Source organism: Antrostomus carolinensis, unplaced genomic scaffold (genome assembly GCF_000700745.2).
Source record: "Antrostomus carolinensis isolate BGI_N321 unplaced genomic scaffold, ASM70074v2 scaffold27503, whole genome shotgun sequence".
Taxonomy (NCBI): Eukaryota; Metazoa; Chordata; class Aves; order Caprimulgiformes; family Caprimulgidae; genus Antrostomus; species Antrostomus carolinensis.
In genome coordinates this window covers 5,016-24,491 of record NW_010303566.1, presented here as the reverse complement: position 1 = coordinate 24,491, position 19,476 = coordinate 5,016, and the positions used below count along the sequence as shown (strand labels likewise).

The window sequence follows — 19,476 nt, the reverse complement described above, 5'->3', positions numbered from 1 at the left end:
TTTTTTTTTTTCTTTTTTCTTTTTTTAACAGAGGTTCTCCAGGAAATTTTTAAATTGGAAAATGAAAGCCTATTCCCACAATAGTGAGGCCGTTTCTTTCAAGCAGCTCTGTTGTAAAACTGTTATTAGGACCCTAAACAATTTAAATTGTTTTATATTGATATTTCTGAACTAAAAAGTTTTAAAATATTGTATAGATTTTATTTGTGCGCCACATATCGCAAGCAAATAACAACACGAAGAAAGATTCAATTCCTCAGCTAGAATACCAAACTTTAAACCAAGCATTACATGTACACAATACTTGCACAGTGACAAGCACAGGAAAGTACTAGTTGAGCACTAACTTTCAGAAATCCATACCAACTCTTAAAATCCATTCCAATTCTCCCACACCACCCAGTCTACAATTTAAGGCATCTCCACTCAGCCGTCCATCCACCCACCCACTCCCATACACACAATTTACGTTGGAGGTGTTTACTCTTACAAAAAAAATCACTATGTCAATCAGGTACCATTTATTATTTATCCCTAGAACTGTGTCAGCATTGAGATATGACAGTTAAACCAGTGTTAAATCAATACAATATTTACATAGCACAGCACATTAAGCTTGAGACACTCACTTGCGGGATAAAACCACATTTTAGAAGAGGACAAAGGTCACCATTATTATGTGTTTGAAAACAGCTATTTACAGGTCCCTATGACATAACTATAGTCTGTACACTGTTCCAAGGGGGCAGGCAGAAGCAGGATAGGCATTTATTTTGAGGGATTTTAAACATACAATTTGGAAGCATATTATTATGCTACCCTGAACGCCATAAACCACCTTAACATTCTCCAAGGTGGTCACATATCCTAGAATGGCATGTCCAGCTGATACAAAACAGACAACACAACGTTTACTTTGTGGAGAATTTTTTACTCCTGCTATTCAGTCATCTGAACTTTGAAGGCAATTCGTCCCAGAAACTTGTCACGATCATCTTCATTTTTTAAATTAGGTGAGCCCAGGATCTTACACTCAATTGCTATTTCTTCTTTGGTACTGTTGGAGTTAATTGCTAGTTGAACAGCCACTAGAGGCTGTAAATAGTGAGCCTAGTAAACAGAAAGATGGGGAAAATATTTGAGATACCAGAGTAAGTTAACATTTAAATTAACACTTAATCCACCAGAACACTTAAGAAAAAAGCTAATTAAGACCCAAAGTTTCAAAGCCCCAATCTGACTTTGGTAAGATTTTTTTTTTTTCCAAGTTAGTCATGTATACATTCTTCATACTATTTCTTAACTAATACATTCAACATACTTTAAGTCATAGATAGTATCTTCAAGAGGCATATGACGTTATCCCTTTCTATTACATTGGGTCCAATTTTTCTAGAAACTTCTACTTGAAACAGCCTCTGAAACAGCCTCCTATCCTTTCCATTGTCTCTTCTGTTTGGTTTAGGTTTTTGTTTGTTTGTTTTTAAATTAATCTATTAATTTAAGTGTTTCTTGACAAAAGCATGATTCAACAAATACTAGTAAACTAGCTTCCCTTCCACCCTATCCCATTTACTGGTTCAGCAAGAATCCATTCTGAAATGTGTTATCTGTTTGATAGCTTTACACAGAAACCTTTCCTTGAACATTTTGACAGTATCCTGGTCAATCATACTTGGTGGAACAATTACAATTCTTGACTCCATTCCCTACAACAAAAATTAAAATTTAAGAACAAATGCAGAATTAATTTTTCTTTCATCAACCCAATATTATTTCTCAAAGTCCAATTCAATTAGGACAACTTGAATTCTCTTATAAAGTATCTATTAATTAAATAAGAGCTTATTTATTATAGACTGTTAAAGCAGCATTTTATCCAGTATTCATAAAGTATTTAATAATCTATTTATAGTTTTTAGGTCAATACTGCTAACTGCTGATTAAGCAAAAATATTTATTTTCTTGGTAAAAATTAATATAAGCCAGTGGACTAAATATGACATTACTGCGGCCTCACCTCCAGTACTGGGGGTAGTTTGGGAGCCACAGTATAAAAAGGATCTAAAGCTACTGGAGAGTGTCCAGAGGAGGCCACTGAATTGGTGAAGGGCTTAGTGGGGAAGCCATATGAGGAGAGGCTGAAGTCGCTTGGGTTGTTCAGCCTGGAGAAGAGTAGACTGAGAGGAGATCTCATCACGGTCTAGAACTTTCTCACAAGGGGAAGAGGGTGCTGATCTCTTCTCTCTGGTAACCAACAATAGGACCACAGGAAATGGCAGGAAGATGTGCCAGTGGAGGTTTAGGTTGGACATCAGGAAAAGGTTCTTCACCCAGAGGGTGGTGGAGCACTGGAACAGGCTCCCCAGGGAGGTGGTCATGGCACCAGGCCTGACAATATTCCAGAAGCATTTGGACAAGGCCCTCAGACACATGGTCTGAATCTTGGGATTATCCTATGCTAGGGCAAGAGTTGGACTCGATGATCCTTGTGGGTCCCTTCTAACTCACAACATTCTATGGTTCTATGATAAGTGTAAGCCTTACATTTTAATTGAACAAAATTTTGGGTTAGATTTTTTTTTCCATTAACTTAAGAGACTTCTTAATACATTTCTGTTATTTTTAGGCTATCTTCTCTACTTCTCTACCAAAGAAAGCACTACAGCATACTTCAGTCTCATTTACAAAGAATGATGGCATGGAAGCTTATGTGATAAAATCTTTAGTGTAAAGTACTAGTCAGAAGTAGATTGAAATAACTACTTTCCTTGGATGGTGATTTTACTAGATCAGATATTTTCCTGTGCTCCTATAAACTTCCAACCAGGAGGAGGAAATGCAGCTAAGGAAGGCACCCTCAAAATCCTCCGGTTGTAAGGGTGATACCACATTTGAGGCACTAACTGAGTTTTCCAAAAATCAGAAACAAAATTCCTGTGTTTCCTAAGAGAAGTCTTCTCATTGAGAAGATTTTTGAAACAGGTACACAAATTTCTATGATGTTCTGAAGACAGATGATACCAGAATGGACTTTTACTCAATGTAAAATCTGGGGGGAGGCGGGAAGAGAATCAGCATCCTCAGAAAGCACTGCAGATCATCTAAAAAAGGTAACGTTCCCTAAGGTCAGGGAGCTGGGTTCATTGTGCTGAACAGCAAAAGACAACCATTCTGGACAATAAAACTGTAGGTATTAGTACTGTTATGGCTCCTACCTTAGCGTAAGAGCAGCAAGATTAGTTGAGTCCTCTTAACTTCTTTACAGAATAAAGTAATTCAACAATTCCAAACTGATATAGAAATTCTGTTCTATAGACAAGAAATCAATCCAGTCTCTTGAGATCTAGTCAAATACCTCAACCTCTCCCAACTCTTCTTACTGCCTCTTCTTTTTCACATTATACTAATGTTATGAGAATTGAGCCTCACATAATCAAGAATCCCTCAAACCACAGCCCTTATTCCACATGACAAAGTGAACATGAAAGGACATTGAACCAAAAACTACAAAAAAAGTTTAAAGTTAATTTAAAAAAAAAAGTTTTTTCTTAATCACCTAAGTCAAGCAAGGAATAGCACTGAGCTTCACCTGACTTCATTACCCTCCTTTCATAATCTTTCCTTTTCCATCAGTACAGAAGCAAGACAGGAATTTAGTCAGGAAAGTTCTTCACCCTGCCTTTGGTACAAACTACCTCCTGACATCTCAAGGTCTACTGATGCTGTGTTTTGCATTTCTTAGGGAAGCAGTGTCCTCTTTCCTTATTCTTTCATTCCAAGAAGGAGACAGAGTATGTACTGACTCTGCCTGTTGGAAGCACAGGTGGAGTGCTTTCTCTAACCTTGTATGTCTAAGAAAATGGTTAGTTTACCAATTCAAAAAGTCTGCAACAAAATGGAAAACACAGAACTACTCATAAGTAACATGAAAACAAACGTAGAAAAGCAAACTTCTTCCTCATTAATAAAAGCCACGTGAAGATAAAAAAATGGTTACGTGAATTGCTGCAAGGAATTATAGAATACACAGGAAAAATAACTGTTAAAGAAATAATTTAGTACAAAAATACCTTGGGGGAAATTACAAACAACTACTCTGGTATACTATGGATATAACAGATTTTTTTAGAAGTACTTTTATCTTCAATGGTGAACAGTGAAGATGTTTATTAGACTAAGTAACTTGGTAAATAAGAGGCAATATAATTTTATATTTGATAGAAGGTATGGATTTGCTGCATGTAGTTATCACAAAGTGATGGAAGAAAAGACAAAAATAACTAAATTCAAGTTTGAAAAGAAATTGGAATTTTAACTCTACATATTCTATGTCCATAAAGTAGTGAGCTTTGGGTTTTTTTAAAACTTAAGTGTTCTTCAATTAGATAAATAAAATTTATTTCAGAGTACAAGGAGGACAGATGGAGCAAGTAAAGAAAAACAAAGATAAGAACTTTTTTTAAAATTAAAAATAAAACAACAATAATTAAAAAATCTGCTTCCTTGAAGTGCTTCTTCATAAGACAGAGCAAATAGAAAACATCACTGCAGAGCCACAAGGAAATATAATTGACAATACCATAAGGAATGATAAACTTAATATCCTGTACATAAACACCAAGGATTAATTATTAGAAACTGTATCGTAACCCAAAGAACCAGTTCACTTTTCCTGCCTCTCCCTGCATTCAAAAAGATTCCAAAAGATATCAGTGACCAAAAAGCAGGAGATGCCCTTAATACTGCTATTATGCAGCCTCTTCTTCATTAAGACAATGCCCAGTTTATTTCCTTGTGTCTGCTAAAGCACATCTCTAATCTCATCAAGCCCTGTGAAATTTCTGCATATGTAATATTCCTTATGAGTACCTCACTGCAAAGTTAAAACTTCAGAATCTACCTGATACTAGTAATTGTTCACATAAACAGAAACAAAACATTTACAAAATGAAGACCATCATTAAGGCATACTTACATGCAAGCTTTTCCCATAGTATGGAAAGTACATTAAGTCAATAAAGCCTTCAGAAGGAAAATAATTTATCTCAACCATGCCTTCTTCCTGTCATTGGAGACAGCAACAAAATTAAAAGTTAACATCTGCTTGCATAAAAATGAATACAAAATTAGAATTATAACCCAATGATAAAGTACAAGATCCCTAAAAAAAGGCAACTGAGCTCCAAAGTCTTAGAGTAACTTCCAAAATAGATTTATTTTTGGCAAACAGTTACATGCTGCACACATCTGCTACAGTAAGGATTGTTAACAGTAGTATTTAAATTAGTGATCAAGTCAAAACAGCTTGCCTTCATATCTCCCTTATGAGTCAAAGAAAAGGGAATGGGGGAAAAGAGGATATTCATTGCAAGGATAAGCAAAGATTCCAAGTACCCATAAGCAAGCCTGTATATTCTGGTGAAGCAACAGCACATCTGTATTTAACTTAAAGATTAATATCTGTTTAAAGTCAAGTTTTTAAGCCTCTCAAATTTGGAACAATATAACCCTTCACAAAGAGCTATAGCCACCTCCCTGCAACAGTATACTACTCCAAACATAAGGAGTCACCTAATCTGTAAGGTATACAGAATACAAATATATGATTGAGCTGTCCCAGACACAGGCTGTCAATACAGCAATACAGAGACACATCTCTCTCTCTATAACATTCCTCCGGATTGTTTATCCTGGCAGGATGTCAAACTATCTCAAGTTCAAACCACTAGTAAATGCCCACATCTAATGTGACTTTCTATAATAAGGTAAACTTATTACCATGATAAAGGGAAGTGCCACTAAAACACTCCCCCCACGCCCCCTGCAAAATGCTAAATGTATCTTCAGAACATCACTGTTTGTTCAGTGTAATCCACAAGTTTAAAGTGCATTAGTAACTTTCATTGTTTTTTCCATACTACCCTATACAACAGTTTAAGAAAGATACACTACAAAGTTCAGAAAACAACTGCAGTAATAGAACTAAGCAAAACAGGAACAGAAATATAAAAAAATAGTAAAGAATAAACCACAGCTCAAGAATACCTTTTCCTCGTCTCCTAAAAAGAACATACAATATTGTTTAGGATATGGCCACATTCTTGTTCCTTTGCAGTCTAAATTATTGCAATTCTTCAATATATGTTTATTAAGGATTTTGGACCTTGAGCTAGCAAATTTAATTACTAAGTAGAAAAGTGTTGCTTTTCACCATTATTTTTTATTTTATTTAAAGTTGAAAACACTAATTTTTTAAATATATTTCTGAAACAATGGTTAAAAAAATCAGAATACAGAATAACATAAAAAAGATAAATAGGAGAAGAGCCTTCTGGAGCAGCTAAACACAAGGCATGCATGCAATCAGAAATATATACGCATTAGACTACCAGTGCAACAGCAGAGAGGTTCTGGGACATGCAACTGCTTGTTTCATGCAAATGCTGTGGGGTTTGGGGTTTTCTTTAACAATTAATTAATCCTAATTAGTATTGCTACACAATTAAAAAAAAAAAAAAAGAAAAAAGAAAAGCTACACCTAAACAATCTGTGTTTGCTGGAGAGCTTCAAGAATCAGTCCATTAGTGAGTGTCACTTTTTCTGCTTACCATTTACAATTTCCACAAAGAGTTGCAGGCACACAGTTAATCCAAAAATCAGACCACTTAGCTGGACAGACAGACTGCCACCTCACTTACTGGGTCTTTATTAAAACTGTGTCTTACAAAGAATAATTCTGCAGATGTTAAAATAATTTACAAACACCCAAGGAAAGAACTGGTCTGTAACCATTTGAGAAGAAGCAATGGTATTATTGCACAAGATAAAGAGCAGTATCCATTAGTAGAAACTGTAAAACACCTAAGATTTCTGTCACAAAAAGCAAGGTAACTCAGATGCTGAGTATGTTGACAATAGCAAGGCATGCAGTCTCATTCAAACAGCCATTCTTCTAAACTAGAAAGCGATACCTAATACAAAGTCAAGATGGTCACTAAACAGCATCAATATATATATTTTGGAATTAAGGCTATTTTTCTTTTCTGTAGTTAAAATAAAATATCATGCATAAAATTACTAGTTTTCAGTAAAAGTAGTTTTAACTTAAAGGAATACTGCTGCAAGATGTTCCAGTGCACATGAAATTGCACACCTCCAGCCCCAAAGACCTAAAATGTTGATCTTCAAACTTCTTGGAAACACAATTCTTTTTTTGGCTTGTTTCTCTTTGTGGAGATCCTCAAGACTACATCAGGACAGTTCCTCCAGGGTGCAAGAGGAAGAACCATCTGTAATTAGAGTGTGACACTGCAAACACTTCACTAATTAGAGAAATTACAGTGATGACAACTACCACTATGTGGGGGCAAGGGAGGAGCAGCCCCATCTATGAAGTGTGCCGACTTTGAAATCACAGATCTATCTAAAATTTTTCTATTTTAAAAAAATCCCATAGGAAAAGTGCAGGGAGAAGAAAGAAGAATCGCCTCACAGTAGAACACTTGAAGAACAGAAAATTTTTCATAATGAAATGAAATTAAAAACTTCAATGACATTTCAAGTAGCAATGACTGGCAGGATGCGCAGACAGAAGCTATTAACCTTATTTTGTATTTGAGACTTGTCCTCTTAATTTTTTTTTTTTCCATTTAAAAGTGAGATTGTGTTAAGTCCAGACAGACACTTCTCCAAATTGCTTTCAATACATGTAAAATTCTAAGTGTAAAGAACAAGAAATATTGAAAAACACAGATGAAGGGGAAAGAAAATAGTTTAAAAAAAAAAAAAAAGTCTGCTCTACAATGAAGAGAACATGATAGCAGGATTTCTGCTCTGCTAAATTAAATCACTTCCTAAGCAAAATCCATCTTTTTCACTCAGATGTTAAAGATTTTTGATGTGAAATTTAAAATTACTAGTAAGTTGCACTTGTGCTATGAACTGCACAAATATGCTCATGCATTCTGTGAAGCAAATATCCAGCACGGGGTTTATTTTCAGAAATGCGTGTCACCTGGGGTGAACTTTGCAGTACACCCTGAATTCTTTTAATCCACATCTGCTGACAGCCACACAGAAGGAAAAAGAACCAAACAACACAAAACACTGCAACAGAACACATCAGTTACTTAAAGACTAGGTAAACACCCTGAATAAGAGAAGCAATAGACAAGTACAAATGACCACTATACTCCAACTTCTGTTATGAAACAGTATTTAGGGAACATTCAAATACAGTGGCAAATGCAATACGATTACAAATTAATCTGCAAAATGCACAAAAGCCTATTGGCTATCCTCCTCCACCTTTCCAGTGTGCAAACAAGAGGGTCACAATTCACACCCTTACATCAACAAGATCTAGAAGAGCCACAAGTTATTATTTCCAGGTAAGCATTCACCTTATCCACTACAGAAGAGGAAGAGGCCATTACACACCACTCATGTCCTGAAGAGTCAAAGAAAAAAATGAATTGGAAACAAGGCCTCATAAACTGATGTAAAGAACAGTTTAAAGTAAGAATTTCAATAAGCAGGGGGCATAACAGAAAGAAGTTCTAGAAAAAAGCATAGACAAAAGGAGAAAATGAAAATAGTTGCTGCTGATTTGTTGTCTACAGAGAAGAATTAATTGTAACCAATATTTAAGCTTTCCTAAGCAGGTAAATCATTATGAGCTAGGGCAAAAATAGGCTAACTTAAGATAAAACAGATGTATTCAAAGTGGCAAAGCCTGACAAATACTTTTCCCAGAAGTCACTGAAGAACTAACAAGATTAATAATCTTCAAATTTAAAAACACCACACTTGTGTAGATCAGAGAAATTCTAACTGGATGTAGTAAAAAGCAGTACTTCATACTCAAAGAAAGAGGTTGCAAGAAAATATATACCATAACATACAACTTAAGTATTTCAAAAGGTAAAATAGCAAAAAAACCCACCAGGATCAACCAAGCTGTTACCAAACATTCTTTTGCTAGTGAAATCAGCTAAGAGGATAAGAAAAAGTATCATCTGTGATTTGCTTAATAAAGCTTTTACCACTGTCTCATAGAGCATCCATATAAGAAAGCTGAAGAAATACAATCATCAGAAAATAAGATTACCATCAATATTTTATAAATCACTTGAACTTAGTCCTCAACACCTCACAAGGCATTTCAGGTGGAAATTAAGATGACTGTCCTGGACCCTATTCAGTGTTCTCAGTAAGGACTCACGAGATGTAAAAGGAAGTTCATTCATTGATGGCACCAAGCCATAAGCAGTTCAAAACACTTCAGAGAACATGATCCTATTTAAATGATCATGAAAAATTATACAGGGGGGGCCCAAAAATAGCAACATGAAATTCAAAGCTCTGAGCTTCAAGAAATCACATATACAAATACAGACTGGGAAATAACCAAAAGAAAGATCTAAGTAGTAAAACAATTAAAATAAAGACTCAATGTATTACAAACAGCAAATTCACCTCAAGAGACGTTACTACTTCTAATGTGATGACAGAGGGAAAAAAAAGTCTGTCATGAACAATACCTCAGCTAGAGGCAAACTTCTGTCCAGTTTGGGATACCACATTATGAAAAATTATAAACGAGTGAAGTCAAAGAAGAAAGAGTACTAGTAAAACTAGAAGGAACTTAATTGCTTTATTCTAAAGAAACAAATAAGTCCTCCAACAGAACAACGTTTTAAGCACAGACACAAAGAAATTAGTCTCAAATAAGAGAAGAAATCACCTTTACTTGCAACAGACTGCCATAGGGATATCAAAACTTTCAAAGACTCCACAAAAATCAAGTATTAAAATTTAAGCATACCACAGGTACCTAGGATGAAGGCAGGAACTCTTACAGTATTTATTTGCTATTACTGAAATTTCCCAGCCTACATTTTTATCAGTCACCTCAATATAAAAGCCATAAGCCCATTTCTTGCTCAAGCTACTATCTTACCAAGGCTTTCACTTCTCCCCAAGCAGTCTAGGACAGTTGCCATAAAACATTCTGTGTAAATCCACTGGTACACAACAAATACGCATCCATTAGCCATTATTATTAGTCTATACTTGATTTAAAGGCAACTTTGACTCAAATGGTAACATTAGTTTTCACACTGTGTCTTACCCATCATTTATAAAATTGTCTAAGGTGCACTTGCAGCATGGAGAAAAAACAAAAATACAGGTTATGAAATGGGAAAACAAAACACAACTCACAATAAATAAATAAATAAACATAAATAAATATGACCACAAACTACATGTATGCACTTTCTGACTCTAAACCAAGTCATCTAAAGATGAAAGAACAAGAAAGTATTTTATAAGCACACCAAATAAATTAAATACACTAAAACTAAACTAGACATACAATAAGATGAAAACAAAAAAAACCCAAAGTCTAACAAGAAAGGGAGTGAAGTAAATGTTCTGACACAGTATATTACTTCACTTTTCATCCTAATCACAAGGAAAATTAGTTACACATTTATTTCTTACATTCAGAACTGACCTTAGATGTACACTGTATACGTGGTTCCCCTTCAGGCTTTAATCCAATTATCTAAAGAAAAGTTAAAATATTTATAGACTTTCTTCCCCTTTACAGTTTTACAAACTGAATTTGAACTTTCCCCCCACTTAATACAACAGAGTTCATACAGGCAGCAAATCTATCTAGTAGCATTTTTACATGAAGCACAATTTTAGACTAGGACTAAGATTTAAAGCACTGTTTTGTTAAAGCTCAAATAGTCTGTTCTGTGGCCACTGTAACTATTTTCTTACTTTACATTCAGCATGTAACATTAATAGTCCAAATCAATTAGCAGTTCAAGTAACGTATAATATCGCTGAAAAGTCAAATACTTATTCAGTCAGTAAAATTTTCATCACCTTTCACAGTTTAGGCGTTACAGAATGCATGATTCTAATTATATTTCTAGAATGCAGACACTTTACCTGCACAATGTTTTAGAATCTGTTATAGAACAGTAAGCAAAACCAAAGAGCACTGTACTCCTTAAAACAGGGTTTTCAGATATCTGATGCAAGTAATCAAAGCCAATACTTGTAAGTATTAAAATGCTCAAAAAGTTAACTTTGCTTTACTCTCTGAAACACACAAATTGCTGGACATTTCAGTAAATTACATTATTCCAGAAATGCAAATATCTTGAGAAGCAAACTGAATATGTATTTCAGTCCTTTTCTATAGTCATTTTTCATACTGTGGTAGTTGGGAGCACTTAATACTAAGAATTAAAAAAGAAGCAGGCACTTACTCTGTTCACTTTCACAAGCACACAGGGAGCTCCTTTAGAATAGCCAAAGGTCTTATCTTCTTTTCCAGAGCACTGTCCAAGCTCGGAGAGGTTAAATCGACATGCCTTTTTAACAGCAACATCATTCTGATCAAAAATCCTTCCTGGTGTACAGTTTATGTTTTGGGATTGCTTTGAATCATCATATGCTATGAAACAGAAATAGCTTGTAAATCAATGGTATAAAGCATACAAGTAGCCAAAAATTGCAGAAGCCTATATAAACATCTAATTTTTAGTTGCTACTTGTCTAGTTTTCTTAAAGGACTATTTTCAGAGCACTATGTCTCTCATATCCATCTTAACACACTTACTTTTTCAAAGCCTATCAAGAAGTGGCACTGTACTTGGAAGAAAGAAAAGGAACATTACAAAAGAAATAATGCTGTCTTGCTTTTTGAATCATGTCAATAATCACAACTTCATTAATTTCTGTACATAATCTAATTGTAAACTAATTATGTATTCTAAACTAATAATGTATTAAAATATAAACAATCAAGTTTTTACCTGGAAGCTAAACCACTTCTCCCTTTGCACATGTTTCTTTTATAAACACACAGGAAAGCTTCAAGTATTTTAACAACTAATATTAAATTGCCTCTACGTTTACATCAAGTAATATAACTGATATCAAGTTATATCTACTTACATCAAGTAATATAACTGATGTTATAATATTTTAACAACTAATATTAAATTGCCTCTACATTTACATCAAGTAATATAACTGATGTTATACTAACATCCCAAGTTTCTCACTTTTTTGTGTTTCACAAGTGCACAGATCACACTGTCACAAACGTTCATCTATTCACATTTAACACGTTTTGCAGTTTTGTTCTCCTCCCTCACACTCCACCACCAGATAAGCATAAACAAAGTAAAATGGAAAAAGGGTAATGAAAGTTCATCCTCCATGTGAGAGTTCAAAACCCACTGAACTGCAGGAGAGTAGCAATCATGAAATGTAGCATTCCTCCTAGGAACTCTTGGCAGAAGCTTTAATAGGCACCAAAACCATGGATCCAGATTGATTCAAACACAGCTCGCGTAGCTAACAAAGCAACTCATGCACACATGTGAGATTTTACAGTACCTCTTCAATGCTGACTTACAACTTTTGAGGGGTTAAACTTACTAGTATATTAAATTGATTTCTGCATTTCTAGATTAAGTGTACATACAGGCACTTATACAAGCTAACGTATGACTTAAAACTAGTAATTTTGGCATCCTTCAGTCTTGTCTTTCGTTACCCTTTCTCCATATTCTAAATTCAATGTTTTACTATTTCTTTCCATAAATACTGTGTATCAGAGTGAAAATGAATAAACTGCAATTTATTTAATTTTTGTGTGCCTCATTTTTTTCAACAGGTAAACACTGAAGTTTTTGTCACCCAGTTACCAAGCCATTTAGATGAAAACTCATCAGTCAAATCTTGATAAACTTTGTCTCCAAATACATGACTTATGTAACCTTACACTGAATTCTTTTGGCATATGTAATTTCTACATCTTGACATCTTGTAGTATTTGAACAACATGTCACCAAAACACTGGACTAGGCCCCAAAACCCTCCATTATGTAATCCAGTATTCCTCATGCTCAGGTTCCCTGTCCAGTATAGGTACTGATACTTACCTTTTCCTGTACAGTATGTACTTTAATAACACACATGTCTAGAGTAAACCTGAATTTATGTCAGTTTTCATAGCAATTGGTAACTATGAGCAAAAAAGGAAACTGAGGTACTTAGCACTAAGACTCCTGAATTACTTGGGCAATTGTAAGTAACTTACTTACATTCAAGAAATTTTCTAAGTGTAGAAACATATTCTGCATATGACTGGGCATCACTCTTGTTAAAGTAAAATTCCAGTGCAGTGTCTGGCTTTGGTGAAATCATAAGTCCTTAAAAAGAAAAAATACAAGTAAAGAACTAGACAACTTCTCTTCCCTACAGCACTCTAATCTACTCAAAAATCATATCCATAAATTGGAAAATACCTATCTGTAAAGAAATATCAATGTTACCCCTGTATTCCACAGTACTGGAAGGTAGTTTGTGTTTTAAGACAGTTATCAGTATCGACATTACATTAATTAATTAAATCCAATGTATAACTGTAATTCAAAAACCAAACCCAATTGATTAGGAATAGCAAAATCAGCAACTCAATCACTTTCAATCAAATAATTTTACTGATTCGCTTCCCACTTTCCATATTCAGCAAATTAAACAAAAATAATTGAAAAAATACCCAAAACCACACCCAGAAAACCTCCAGTTAAAGCTATGCTTCAAAGCTTTAGGCGATATAATGTGAAGCTACAATTGTACTAATCTCGCAAAAACCCGCAAGAAACAAAATATTTTTAAAAACTTTACAATGCATGAAGATGGCTTGAAAGATTTCCCAAACAAAACGGACAAACCAAGTTAGTTGTTAGTTCTATCCTCCTCAAACAGAAAGTTTAGACGTCATCTGTTTCATGGAGAACACAAACTTTATTAAACCACTGCACACACATCACTTGCGAGGGGTACGCCTTAGTCAGGCTGTGGTAACTACAAACACTCCGGAGCTGCCTCCCAGGCTGCCAGCACTGGCTGCCAGCCCCAGCCACGGCAGCGGTGGGGGTTCCCTGGGCTGTTGCAGTGGGGGCCAACGGCTGGCGTCCTTCAGCTGCTGCCTGAGGGTACTGGAACAGGAACAATCTACAGCCAGGGAGCCAGGACCGGCAGGAGAAACGAGGACACAGATTACTGAATGCTGAAGTCCAGCTTTGCGCTGAAGGATGGAAAAGGCAGACACTGACATGGAGTTTGGGCCCTTGGCAGAGGGTGAACTGTCCTTCTTCCCAGGATATGGGTAAAGAAAGGGACAGAGTTAAATCTTAGGGATTTTTTTTGTAGCAGGTGAAAGCAAAAGGCACACTCTCTGCTAATACATACGGCCCTGTACCATCAGGAGTTGTCAGTAACATGGATACCTAATACTATTCGTCACAGCTTCAGTAGCAGAAGAAATAGCACTACACCACAAGGTATTGCAGAAGAGATTAAATCTGTTCAAAAAAGGTGTATGATTGATTGCTTTATTCACACTACCTTAAGGTAATTCTTATTTATTTTCAATAATTAGAATAGATAAAAACCCTGCTGTTGTGATTAACAGTGTCCATGCATCTGTCTCTTCAAGTATAGCTGCAAACTGACATTGCAGTTCCACAAAAGAGAAAAAACAAAAAAACCCCTATTTTTATTAGATTAGTTTTCTTGTAAATTAGAATACTAACACGGTTTGATCAATGTCAAACTTGGCATAAGGGAAGAAGTGCAATTACAGCAGTAACTAATTGTATCAGCTTAGAATGCCAGATAGTGTCCTATCCTTTGACAAAACTAATCAAAACTAGGTTCCCAAATGAATAAAATTTAAGGCAGAAAACAAAACTCATCTCTCAAAATTAAAAACTAAAAATAAAATCAGGCCTTCTTTATTCAAAATAAACATTTAAGAAGATAAGACTACAGTGGGAAGATAAAGTCAGGTAAGTTGTTTTAATGTTGGATTCTCAACATCACTGTAGTGAATCAATCACAGTAAGCTTTTGGAAAGCATATAGGAAGTGCAATTAAGCAGCCTAGGTCTATTAAGGATTTACCTATAGAAATGACCAAGTTTCTCATCCGAAGGCGGAAATTACTACAAATACTTTAAACTGGGAAATAATAAAGGTATATACTAGAAATTTATCATAGACAAACATCTTTTAGATTCTAAAAAAACCCAGATATAATTTAATGCTTTTTTACTCTACCTTTTTTGTAGGATTTCCAATAAATCATACATTCTCCTTTCTGCATTAGCAGCAGTTAAATTATTTCCAGGCAAGCGACAACTAAATGCGTAAATGACTGACAGTCCATATAAAACTACAAATACCATTTTTGACTGCAAATTGCTTTGCACCACTACAGTCATCTTCTGGCCTCCACACTGAACTGAGATTCAACAAAATGCAAGATAATTAGTAACAAGGCTGAAAAATCCCTGAAAGGGTTTTACACACTAAGAGGTTTTAGGGGAGGAGAGATTGCTATTATCTATAGAATTACGCTGTTAATGAAGGACTTAGATTCTGTTTTTCAAAGTGAATATGACAAAGTATCTAAACTAGTCATCAATGAATGAAACAATAATTTGAAGAGATTTCAAAAACGTCTTAAGAGGAAGGGACTGCTCCAATTCCAGTGGATCAGTCTGTCTAGAGACTATGGTGTAAATTCTACAGAAAAAAGCTCTTTGAAGAAGGACTGATGCATAGACTGTGAGAGATGTAGGATCTGGGCTCTTTTAGAGGATCAGAATTAGCAGCTTCACCATAGGATCACATCTAAGATTGTAACAGAGACTACATTATCCTCCAATTCTGAGAGGGATTTAAAAAAAAAAAATAAATAAGTTTTTAAATCATCCAGATTTGATTGATACTATTACATCCCAGTGTACAATGCAAGTCAGATATCAATTACAAAATCAATCAATTGTGATATATCAATTATAAAATCAATCAATTGTGAGATTTCCAAGAATGTTTAACAGAAGAGTAAAACCTTTGACCTACGTCATCCAGATTTTGTGTGTAGAATTTTTTTTATAATTTAAAGTTTTACAGCCAGGAACATGACATGTTTCACTGCAAGTGAAAAATGACAGAGTTAAAGAGAAACATTAAAACAGAAATAAGCAATTTTATTAACTTTTATTTATGAGTAATTAAAGACATCATTAATTTAAAAATTTAATTCAGAAATGTTATAGGAATTCTGAAGTTAAAAACTAATTGTGGCATACATACTTTAAAAAAAAAAAAAATCCCTTATGACTTATTTCAAAACAAAGGAAAATTAATATCCTGAACTGCAAGAGGCACAAGAGAAAAAATGTCACTCAAGTCCAGTATTAAGTCACAGCTCCATCCACTACCAATGTTCTGGCTACCACAAGGGAAATGGAGAGAAATGGTCAACTAAACCACCTTTTAACTCTTTTTTTCTCCTTTTTATTTTATTTTTTTTTTAACCAAGCAGGTCTTTTTATTATTACTATTATTCTTCTCTGCAGCATTTAGCCTATTCTTAGCTTGAAAAAACAGAACAAATCCTCAAGAATCCCTTACAAGAAGGGGACACATGTTAGAGAAGGCCTGAACACTACATCGAAACAAATTCTGTTCAGAAATCTGTTTATCACATTGGCCCAATGGCAACATGTACCAACTAATGTACCAATTTAAGTGTTGATGCAGCTGCAAGATGCTGGTTAATTTTAAGGGTTTGGAGTTCAAAAAAATGAAAAAATATTTTAAAAAATAATTTGTCTAACTTCCACCAAAATTATAATATTGCATAGCCATTTAGTTTTATTATGTTTTAAACATAAATTTGGTCCCTAAACTAAGTTTTTATAAAACTTAAGTTATCTTATAAAATTTGCAGGTGCTCCAATCATTTAAGTTGCATATACAAAGCAAATATTTAGACATTCTCCAGAAACAATAACTAGAAAACATTTATCTCTTTGGTGTAGTTAAAAGTATGCAGAAGCATCTTTTAAATCTTTCAGAGTGAAAATCCTTATTTTTTCCAATACGGAGATATACTACAATAGAGCCTATAATTATAGATTTTTGTGATACATTTAAACCAATCTTAAAAAAAAAAAAAAAAAAGGGGGGGGGGGGGGAAGAAGGGCAAAAAGACAATCACTATTATACATTTTCACCTGTACAGGTTTTTTTTCGTGTCATATAGCTCCTTGAACCAGCCAACAGTAATTCCAGGAAGCAACACACCACTTTTAGTGCCAGCTACATGTTATGTGGACTTAGCTTCATCATAAAACGGGACCTTCTCCCTTCAGTGGATCCCTACAAAATAGGTCAACAGCCCCTGGAATCCACAGACATTCTGTGTCAGTTGAAAGCTATCTAATACTACAGTGAAAACTCTGGAAATGCCTTCCCTTCATAGTCCTTACACGCTCTCGAGCAGATCATCCCCACAGTACAGCCTTTCTGTACTTTCTTCAAAGTATCAAATACTAATCACAGGTGGCCCTCCATCTGATCCAAGAGATCTGGTTTATAGTACGTTTAAAGCAATCTGATTAAATGATAATTCCACTTCTACAACAGCATGTTGTGTGGATGTGCAGGTAAAATTGTGGTCTACATACATGACAAATTCAACTGGAAAGAACTTAGAGAAAAAACAGCAAAAATTAGCCCATATGCACAAAAAGCTACTGACTGAATTTATACTATACATGTATATAACTTGCCTCACACCAAGTTTTGCCTTTGAAATCTGTAAGTAATTGAATAATAAACACTGTTTCCCATAGGCAGTTCATACTTCAAACAAACTCTCAAATGAAACTTCACTGTTAATCCAGACAGAGGTTTATGAAAAAAATAAATACACTGTTACCTGGACTAGAAATCCGGTCACGATATTTTGGTATATCGCTGCTCAGTGTCTGAAGCATAACCCACATTGTGAATGTGAAGAGTGCTGCTAGGAAGCCATAAAATACGAGATAGAATAGTAAGATCAAACCTGTAAAGAAAAAGTTAAAATTAGTATTTTCATTTCAGCTAATTCCATTACCTATTTTGAAAATAAAAACAGGAAATATGCAATATGTTTGGTTTTGGTTGTCCCCCGCCAATCCCTTGCCACTCTTAATTGTAGTTATAAATCAATATGCCTCTAGCATACATATGCATTGCCCAGTGCAGAATAATGTGTGTAAAATAGTTTTCTTCATACTTTCTGGCTCTTAAAATTTGCAGAGCATTCTGGCATCTCTATTTTTAGGAGAGAAGCACTAAAACCCACTCTTTGGGCTACAAAGGAAAGCACAGAGAGCCATCTTCAAAACCTTTCTAATTCAAAAACATAACTGAATGATGATGCAAATTCAATTTTTATAAAATATTCTAGCTATAAGGCTGCTATCATGAAGCCAAGGAGATATAACTCAGGTCAAGAAAAGCATACCAAAACAATCATGCAATGTTCTACCACTGACATTTGATTATTTGAGATGTAAGATACAACACAGTGATTAGAAGTAGCAAAGTATATGAACACAAGAACAAGCTTACTCTAAAATGAACAAGACAGCTAGACATCTACTATCAACTATTTCTAAGGCTATTTAGAAGCTACTTGGAAGCTAAAAAGAGCATACAAAAACAAACAGTAGAAATCCTAATCAACAAAGGCTGCTATGGAAGTGGCATCTGTATTTGGCACAACAGAAATTTGCTTTAACTGGATCCAAACCAGAGCAACAATCTTCTGATTAATACTCAATGTATTTTAGGTATCACAAAAACAAAACATCCCTTACGAAACCTTTGGCCAGCTCTCACGTTGATCCGTACAAGTGAATCAGTTCTTGAATACACTTTCATCAAGCTGTCTAAAAAGTACACTTCCCATCAAGTGACCAAGATATTCATCAATCAGTTGCAATGGAACAGAAAACAAAGTCTGACATTTAAGACAAGACAAGCACCTCCCCTGACAATTAGCATAAAAGCAAGAAAGTCAGGGAAATATTTTTCATTGAGCTATTTCAGAATACATCTGTATTTTAATTTCCAAAAGATTATGCCTAACTTCACTGGGTAAAAAACAAATTAAAAAAAATCCCTCCCCACTTGTTTATTACTGAGGGGCAACACTGTTGTGCACTTCTAAGCAGATGTGGTCCCAAGTATAGTTCTGCTTTGGGCCAATTCTACCATAACATCTGCAATACTGCCCTTGGACCCCATTTTGAAGCACCCTGAAGAGCTGCCCCAAGCCTGCTACAGCTCCCTCAGTCGAGGCAATGGTGCCTACCCACCCACACAGCCTCTCTGCTCCAGCGGGGAAGGGGGCTGCTGGGGACCCCCTCCCCTGCCAAGGGCTGCAGCGGAGCAGAACTGCCACCCCTAGGCAGGCCCTGGGGAGCCCTCATGCCCACAGAGGCAGCCCAGGTACTGGGGAAACGAGAGGGACCCCAGTGCCTAAACAACAGTGACTGACTGTGGTGGAAACTGCAGTGTGAACAGC

General features: G+C 35.3%; 1 protein-coding gene across 1 annotated transcript; it reads right to left on the bottom strand.

The window, feature by feature from the left end:
- Window positions 1–23: 23 nt before the first annotated feature.
- Window positions 24–17,967, bottom strand: ATP1B3 (ATPase Na+/K+ transporting subunit beta 3; the record flags this gene model as incomplete). The annotated part of the gene is made up of 7 exons (XM_029084059.1): window positions 24–1,110; window positions 4,979–5,065; window positions 9,965–9,991; window positions 10,523–10,573; window positions 11,295–11,482; window positions 13,143–13,250; window positions 17,839–17,967. Coding segments are annotated over 7 exons (761 nt in total), but the record flags the coding sequence as incomplete, so codon positions are not given.
- Between the last annotated feature and the right edge of the window lie 1,509 nt (window positions 17,968–19,476).